Source organism: Nothoprocta perdicaria, unplaced genomic scaffold (genome assembly GCF_003342845.1).
Source record: "Nothoprocta perdicaria isolate Ctin4 unplaced genomic scaffold, notPer1 scaffold_109, whole genome shotgun sequence".
Classification (NCBI taxonomy): Eukaryota; Metazoa; Chordata; class Aves; order Tinamiformes; family Tinamidae; genus Nothoprocta; species Nothoprocta perdicaria.
Window position 1 is genome coordinate 236,309 of NW_020454194.1, and position 9,517 is coordinate 245,825.

The 9,517-nt window shown below is 39.7% G+C and overlaps 1 protein-coding gene across 1 annotated transcript in view; it reads right to left on the reverse strand.

Annotated features, from left to right (window-relative positions):
- The window catches only part of FRMPD4 (FERM and PDZ domain containing 4), a 68,289-nt gene extending 67,916 nt beyond the window's left edge, over positions 1–373 (reverse strand). Inside the window, exon 1 of the mRNA XM_026047210.1 lies at positions 217–373. Coding sequence (XP_025902995.1) covers positions 217–373 — 157 coding nt within the window. The remainder of the gene's footprint in view (positions 1–216) is intronic.
- Between the last annotated feature and the right edge of the window lie 9,144 nt (positions 374–9,517).

The following is a 9,517-nucleotide window of genomic DNA, read 5'->3' on the forward strand; positions in this document are numbered from 1 at the left end:
AAATGTCTACAATTTTAGTAGATTAAGTCCTTAGTCAATATACACGCAGAATAATTTTTAACASAAATAAATTCATTGTCTTTGAGGTGAACAATAGAAGCTGTTATACTTTGTTAGTAATATGGCCACACCTATTCCCTCATTTGGCAGTCCAAGACAGTGTTTGACACTAACAAGCACCAAGACTTCTTCTGGGATCAGATGGAGAAAACATACCTGGTGTTACTGAGCGCACAACAACTGGCTTTTCACTACCAGCCACAAAACCAAATCCTAGCACTGGATCCCTCCTCATTTCCACTTTCCGAGGGGTTGGAGGGGTGATTTGGCAGCTCTCTATTCGAGGGTCTTCAAATGTGGCTGATTGTGTCATGTGACTGTGAAAAAAAAAAAGATGAAAAAAAGGAAAAAATCATTAAAACATGATTTTGTGGTAACTACAATTTCTGCTATGATATGAGATGAATATTTGAAATGTTTTTTCTGTAAGAACTAAAGCATGAAATTAATAATTTCAATTAGATTTTCTTATACACAACATGATACGTTTGTTAACGAACTCAAATAATAATAAATACCTGTAACATAAAAACACCCCTCTTTGACATCGTACTTTTAATCATACTCCATATACGAAAGAATAATAGTCTAACAATGAAGGCATTGCCATCTGTGTTTGAATTTTTCATCCTTCATTTGTTGGAAGGGAAAAATACTAGTGACCTACTCTTCATATAAAGCATTGCAGCTTGGTAGGTTCTAGCAACTTTTGGCAAGAAGAAAGAGCATACACTTAAGTTTGGTTCTCTAAATTATTAAGCACGTTTCAGAACTGAGTCCTCTTGAACTGACTGAAAGCATATTTTGTCTCTTTATCTTCTTATCTCTGTATCTCTCTATCTTTTTGTTCATTTAATTCTAAATCATAAACACACGTTTCTAACCAACAAAGTGAAAAGTTCAAAACAGAAGGCAATTCAACAAAAAGAAGCAAAAGAACCAGTGTCCCTTGCTGCTTTTATGATACTACTTGAGCTAACTATCTAAAGTTTCCCCAAACTTCAGTCTAGTGAAAAAAAAAAAAAGAAAAAAAATATATTAGAAAATATGGTTAAAAAATATGCTCTGTATTTGCCCCTGCATGACCTGCAGCTCCCTGCTCAATTGCTGCTCCCTGCTCCCTGCCTGCTACCAATTTCAAGGACTGCTAGCAGAGAGAGGCAGACCCTTCCACCTTCCCGCCCTTCAAAATGCCCTCCCTGATGCCACATGCTTCGGGAAACCTCAGGAGACGCCCGCACCTCCGCACCAGCCTGGCCTCACAGCCACTGGCCTCCTCCATCCATCTGATGAGTGCAGATGTCCTCAGGGAGCCGACAGACTCACATGCGGACAGGCAGGCAGCAGGCAGCGCTGCCTCAGCTCTGCACAACGGGCACCACCGCACCGAGTCATTCCTGTCTCAATGGAGCAACAGGGGCATTTGTTGAAAGCTGCCTGGCCAAAAGCTAACTCTTATTGTCAAGAGACCGTAAATTTGCAGGTGTTGAATGAAATGCTCATCCTACAATCTCCTGCCCTGAGAGAGGTGACAACCAGATGCCTAAGCTAAGCAAGCCATGAAGACACCAGAGACRGGCAGATACCCCTACAGCAGCAAGCAGTCTGTTTGAACGTTGGTCTCCCCATAAATAACTCTAATTATGTGAGAATTATGCAATGCTCTTATCACTGAAATCCCTTCGTGGGATATAATATCTGATAGTATGACATTTTGCAGGCATCTCAGAGCACAGAGTCAGCCTTCTCTAGCCTTTCCCAGGACATACACACTGGGCGCATGACATGAACTCGATTCTCTCCATGGACTGCTTTTATTTTTTACTGAACAGCCACACAACCCCAGCATGGATTTATTCCTAAGGTTGGGTTTTACTCAGGGGTTTCTTCAAAGAAACTCTGTTCCTACCACTGGATTCAGTCTGCTTAACAGTCTGCAACAATGCTGTATTTCTTGACACATGATCAGAGATCACTGAAGCTACTTCCTTGCAAAAATAGTGGGGGAGAGAGAAAACCCCTCTGTGCTGTCCTAGAATTTGCATTAGGTGGAGTCAGAAGTTACATTTTCTTTTACACAGAAAGTATCACATATGACAATTCTCTTTTATCTGTGTTCTGCTCCTACAGTACATGTCAACTAGTTTAGGTCATTTTCTATTAGGCTTATTCAAAAGAACCACTAGAAAATAGTTTTATACAATATCTTCACTAAATCTATCTTCAGAGCTTTCAACCTCCTCCTCTTGCCCCTGCCTTCCCCAGGAACTCCTACTACATTCTGGGCTTCCAGATATTCATGTATTTCGTCTTTAAACTGGGACACTTCCTGAGGTGTTACTGGTATTTCAAAAACTATCTGCTTAAACTTGTGAACTTTGCTTTGGTAGAGAAGACAAGGCTCTGCATTTGTCATCTCTTTCAGCTGACAGCCTTGCCAAACTTCCTAAACGTTGGAATGTTTTTTTTTAATGATTTTTCTTCCAACAGCTGTTTCCATTTTTGTAACTAGGGCGCTACGAGCTGAGGCTGTCTCCAAAGAAGAAATGCAGTATTTGAAAGCAACTTGAAAATACTGCTTAAGCCTTTGAGGACTACTTTCCTGCCATTGCATATCCTCCTTCATCAAGCTGCTAGTTTAGTCTCTATTGAAGCCTAAACCGAGGAGACAAAAAAAAAAAAAAAAAAAAAAAAAAAAGACGAAAATTGACCCCATCCAATCCAATTCAGATAAATTCTAGGAACAGATCTAAGATTTGCTTAAAACAGCAGCTCTGCTAGTAGATGCCTTGCTCCAACCAGTGTATCATGTACACAGACTACAGCAGCAGCAGTTATTCAAAACCTAAGCAGGGAGCAGTCCATCACGACTCTGAGCGATGCAGTAGGTCTTATTGATTTTTCAAGGTTATCCGCCCACTGATACATCACCTAAAAAGGCTTGTGCATCTTACACTTCCACAGACTGCTGCATCACATATTCTTGTACCACTCAGTATGTTGGAACTGGAGCCAGACATATTTTAAGAGAGCAGCAAGATATATGGATATGACCCCAGAAGAAATGAGATGAATACTCCCAGAGCTTGCTGGGAGAGTAGGCTGACACAGCCTTTTCCTCCTCCGATTAGTTCATTATTGAGATGTCAGCTGTAGCACCAGAGTCGAAGACTAATTTGAGCTTTGGATTAACAGGAAATATTTGGTCTCTACCTCACCAGTAGAAAATATTGACTCCTGAAATAAAGACTAATTTTTTTTAGGAGTTCTGAAATAGAATCGAGTAACTTTGGAATTAAAATTATTTCAAAACAGGCACTCCAGGGAATCATATACAACATATCGGAGGTTTATTTTAAACAGTACAAGATCTTAAAGAATAACTCCAACACTGCAATTTTTCAATTTGTTTCTAACACAGTAAAAAATGCATTCAGATAGTACTGTGATTAGGTCATACATAGAAATTTATTTTGGTAAAGGAAAAAAAGAAAGAAAAGGGAAAAGGTTGGTATTTTAAAATATAAACTGTTCATCCAGTTCTTCCACACACAAACACATGTTTGTGATCTAACTGCCCTTAGATCACCTTCTCAGAAGAGCTGCTTATTTCCTACCACTTTCAGTGATGGAGACTCTGAGGTGATCTTCTCTGATGTCCTCATACTGTGAGTGGTGGGGGACAGCTGTCACTATTCAAAAGAGCAATTTTTAGAAAATTTCTTGAACAGTACCAACCTCTTCCAACAGATGAACTACCAGCAATGGAAAAATCATAGCAAGAGTGTAATTCAAAGCAGTTTTGCTCAAAAGCTTTCTGGGGCAGCTATTTTATGCAAGAGAGAGGGCAAGAGGGAAAAAGTGAGAGAAGGCAGCGGAGTCTGTGTGTATCTACACACACAAGTCAGAGGAAGTGTCGCAAGGTCAAATAAAACTGTTGGGCACATTCATCCACAAAGGGGCTTACAGTGAATGAAAGAGGAAGAARATTAGGAAAGAGGAACTGGGAAACACTGATCATCTGATCCAAAGTAAGATAGCAACTGCAAACCCAATTCAGCTGCCCAGGACACTGTACGGAGACTAATCTTGCATATAAGTTTCTGAATTCATGCTCGAAAGTCTGAGGTCTGTTTTGTTTTAAAGCTAGCATTTTCAATCTTCAGATTATTAGCTATCTTTTGGCAATGTCTTCTTTGGAAATCTTGGTGTTTTTCTCACTACAGATTATACACTAGATAACCCAAGCAATATGTTTCAGTTAAACAAAGGCTGAAAACAAAATGAAGGCTTGATTTGATAATGCATATTAGAATTAAAAACAAAGCATTTTAGCACAATACTTCCTCAACAATGGTTTTGCAAGCTCTGGATTTTAATTCATCGTTCCCTGACACCTGAGGATCAAGTGAGTTAATTCTAAGAGGTTTGCACCTTGACAGCTGAAAGTCCCTCCTCAGCAGACAGAAGTTTGTTATGCAGGTGCTTGCATTTCCAAAGGAAAATGGTTATGAGTCTAATGATTCAGTAAGAGACTGAAAACCATTGCATGAATAGAATGACACCGATGATCATAAACATTATTTTGGAAATATTCAAAAGCATCCAAACAGCTTTAGCTCCATTTGGCAGTAACATCCACAAGAGAAGCTGAATAGATGGCCCTTCAAGATAAGTTTTATACAGCTCCGTGCTCACAAACATTAAAATATCTTACATAACCAAATGATTATTGCATCATATCATCAATGTATGGACAGAGACATTTTCATGTTTCATTTCCATATTGCAACTTGTTTCAGTTACTTCAAAGGTTAACATCAACTCTCAATTTTGACGGTTTGTAATGTTTAGCTTTTAAATAGTTACTATGTCTGCATTGCACAGATTGATATAGCTACAAAATATTAAGAATTTTTATTAAGAAATATTGAATTAATATTATAGTGATTCTGTTTGAGTTCACGGCAGGTGTAATCCTGGTCAATAATGAGAAGAGAGTTTGCGGAAATGTCAAACCACTCATGGACTGAATGAGTGGAAGCTGGCTAGAAGGATGGAGATAAGGACATTTCTGATGGAAAGAATTAATTCATAAGTAACAAATRGAAAGAATTAATTCATAAGTAACAAAACCACTTCAAATTGTTAAGCACTGGCTGTTAAAATCCTGTCACATTAATTAGGTGCTGGAGGTTCCATTTTGTCGACTGCAGTTGCAATTTTTCAAAAAGACCTATGGATACTAAGGACACATAAGGACACAAACATCCACTCACATCCGTCCATCTGAATCACTACCACCACTGGGCTCTGTCCATCCTGCCCTAGAAACTGCATTTTGGGTCCATCCTCTATTCAAAGCCTTTCATACTCTATTCAAAGCCTCAGACTGTGTGCTCAAAATTTCCTTTCCAACTGGGAACTTGTCGGAGCTATTACAGCAACAAAAGAAAGTAGATTTGATTCTCACTCCACCACCTGTCTATGGGAATTAGCTGCAAGTAAAATGGCCTGAGACTTGAGACAATATTACGGGAACTGATAACTGCACGAGGGCATTTTATGATTTTTGCTGTGTTGTGACTATCACAAAAAGAATGACAGTTTAAAGGAATAGATAACAGATAAACTCTCCACATGATGATAACTTGTCATATTTATTTATTTTTACTGGTAGCAAAACATGAAAAATACCCTGCTTCCCATCCTCCCCTTTCCTCGAGCTCCTGGCAGCTCTCAACTATACCTGAAGTTAATTTATTTTCTCTCAGAAATCCCACAAGAKTTATTAAGAACTAGGACAGGTGTCAAAATCATGCATCAACTGTATCTGTCTTCCACTTGGAAATGACATTTTAGAAACCAAGTGCCCAAATAGCTATTGCATTGTTAAGTCAAATTGCTGCTCCCACGGAGAATCTAGTGCCTTGACAAACTCTTTAAATGCTCTATTTTGCAGCAAACTGGATAGTTGCTCACAGCTGGAGAGTTCATTTTACATATATTCCACAGACAAAAGTTGTATATCCAGCTGCTCTAAAAGGAGTTAATTTTTAACACGTCAATAAAACAAACTATTCCTACTATTTCCACTGTTTTTGTGGATGTGTTCAGTTCACTGTGTTCAGAAGTCAGTATCATGGATACAAAATATAATAGGAAGGTATTACYGGGTTTTTTTTCTTTCTAGGACTGTTTTTCTGTGCCAGTGTCAATTCTGTTTTTTTCATAAGCTTCTTTAGCAGTTAACTTCTCTAAAGTCAGGTCATTTTATAGCACCCTAGAAAATACTGGCATATGCCATCTGGATGAACATATGGTAAAAATGTAATTAGAAAGAAAAAGGTTTGCTGGTTTCAGAAGAAGTTGGTGACAGCTTTCTGATAAAATTGGATAGAGGGAAATCTCACACGTAAAAAAAATAAAAAAAAAAATCAAAAAAATAAATAAAAAAAATAAAACCCTCTTCCACTGCCAGGCATGATGTACAACCTAAAGCAAGACAAAATGAAGCAAAACCATAGTGAAAAACTGACATGCATACAAATTTAGAGGGATAGAAAGATTCACTTTCAGGATCAGAGCAAATACTGCAATGGGAGGTAGCACTCTGCTGAGGCTTTACATGTCCAATATRCGAACACCTTTATTCTCATACATGTAATACATGTGAATGGCATATATGGCATATATTGTGAAGAAATCAAACTTCCCAACTGAACCCTACAAAGRCATGGAAATGAGCCTAAGGCTCCAGCTATGGACTATCAGTTGCATTTGCATGAGTTTTGCATGCACGAATTGCCAGAGAGGCTTTCTTTGTCTTCTCTTCTCTCTGGACAGGCACAGACATTTCGAGAGCTCTGTTCACAATGAATTTTGAGTTTTCTGCCTGCTGAATTGCAATGGAGCTTTGGGGACCTGAGCCAAATAGCAGAAATTACACAGAAATATCTCAGTGAAAATTGGCCATGGCAAAGAAGGGGACGCAAAAGACAGGAAGGTAAAATATGAAGGAAACCTGAAGAGAGAAGTTAGAAATATCAGGAAATGAGGGACAGCACACAGAAGAGGACACTCTCCAATGGGGGGGAAAAAAAAAAAAAAAAAAAAAAATAGAAGGGAGGGAATTTTCAGCATTTGATTACACTAATAGAAAACCTCAGAGTTGTATCTTTCATAGGAGAAAGGAACGGAGAAGGGGAAAGGGAGGTGGGAAGGAAGCATCCTACTCATATCAGTGGGATTTTATGGCTCCGCGCTGGGGCTTGATCAGGTTTTCATAGGTGAAGGATCTCTGCAGGCACGGGATGTTCCCGCTGTGGTAGGGAGGGAGGGAGGGAGGGAGGGAGGCAGCAGAAAGGGCCGGGACGAGCCCGGCCTTGCCTCTTCCCAGAGGCACCAGGCTCTGGGGTGTGTGTCCCGCGCGCAGCCCTTCGGCCGCGGCTCTGCCATGTGTTTTGTGCTCGTGCTCCCACGCGTGCCAGCGCTCGTGGCACAGCGCCGGGAAGCTCCGTGCTCGGCCCCCTGCAGCTCCAGGCCCTTCCAGGAGGAATTGTGTTTTTGTCAGGAATCGGGATTGCTGACGCTCCTCCAAGGCAGCCGTTTTGCACGTTTGCAGGTGCACAAATGAAGTGCCCCTTGCTTTTCCCCCCAAAGGTATTTTTGTTTATGTGATCTGAGGAGCTCCACTCAGAGTAGTAAACTACACCGAGTCCTTCAAAAGCGAGCTGCAATGTAGCTTCTCATTATCCCCTACGCATGCACCAGTAACCGTGCTGCAACTGAACACCCAGCGAGGGAAGGAGAGAGGAGATGTACTGAACTGCAAACACACAATAAATTAATTTGGGTTGCAAGTGTCTGCTGAAAAATGGAATGAACAATTCCTATTTGTTCTGCTTGTGACAGATTTAATTCCAACTAGATCAACAGTAATTTGTCTGYGCCTGCCCAGCCTCGCTGCGCAGGGAACAGAACGGGCCTTCTCGGAGGGCCGCGAGCATTTCTCACTCAGAAAGGAAAAGGAACTGCGATGTCCAACCTGACGTGAATAATTTGTCTAACTGAAAGGTTAAAAAAGGAAAATGGGAAGAGAAACAACCTTAAAAATAGCTTTTTATGTGCTTATTCGATTACGAAAGCTGACAAAAATATGGTCTGGTGAAACTGCGATGAAATTAGACTTGTTCTGACATGCACATGTCAATCTTGGTAAGCACTAAGTGAAGATACCCTGGTAACATGATGAAAAGACAGATTTAAATGCGTCCATTTTAACACTTTGGTACAGTTGGTCTTTGTGTGAACAAACAGCTGAAATCCCAAGGCACCTGTTCCACCTCCCTGTTCCTGTCGGCAAACACCCAGGAAGGAACGCAGTGTCAAAGGATGGTAACGCAGCAATAAATAATGATGCATGCACACAAACCTCTGAATGCTGAAATGTATTAATTAATTTTCTGGCTAGCTATAAAGACATGTAAAAAGAGAAAGAAGATGTACCACACTACTCAATTTTTCTTTTTTTTTTTTTTTTTTGCATTCAGTCTTCAAGTCTTCTATAAATATTTTGGAGAAGACCTAAAAGACAGAGCTAGAAAACAGAAGAATGATCTCCTTCCTTCCCCTGTCTTCTACCAACATCCAAATACAGAAAATTGCTCTTCTTGACTGGTAATTTGGTCCTCAGCAAATGCAAAATGAGAAAGAGAACTTAATTGAAATAATCTTGAATGACAGATTGCACTGATGGGAGGTGAGGCTGCCAGATAGAGCTGTCATATGAAAATTTAACTCAGGATATAGAAAGGAAATAAATGAGGTATGTTTGATCCTTGAATGTATATTTGAGTCCTGACAGATTATCCCCCATACTTCAGCACAACATGGTTGAATGAATTCCTCAGTCTACTTTTTCATTTCAAAGCAGCTAACCTTTCCAAAGGACAACACTTCTGGTAACCACATGGTATTTCCTGTTTCTTATAATTAAGACTGTTGGTGATCATATTTCAATTTCATTACATCCAAGATGCTGTCACGAATGCCTGTGGAAAATTTTTATTTACTCATTTGTAAGAACAAATGCCCAGGTAATAACCCATTACATTTGCTAATATCTATGTAAATACCATTACAGATATTATATATAAGAAAGATCAGGCTACTGATGTACCTTTTACAAGATACACAGCCCTTTCCATAACTGCAGGCAAAATTCTTCAAAAAGGGAGTTAAAAGGCAAATATTAGGCATTTCCAAACAGATCTCAAGGGATAGTTAGGTTAAGCTAGATTGACAGGTGCTTGAGGGAAGCCTAATCAGACAGAAAATCCCTAATTACAGGTAAAGAAAAAGGTCAGCCACCAGTGTCATTTACACTGACRTCGGATAAATAAATAAAAAAGACTTGCCATAACTTGGAGTTATGACAATCAGGACATCAAATCCT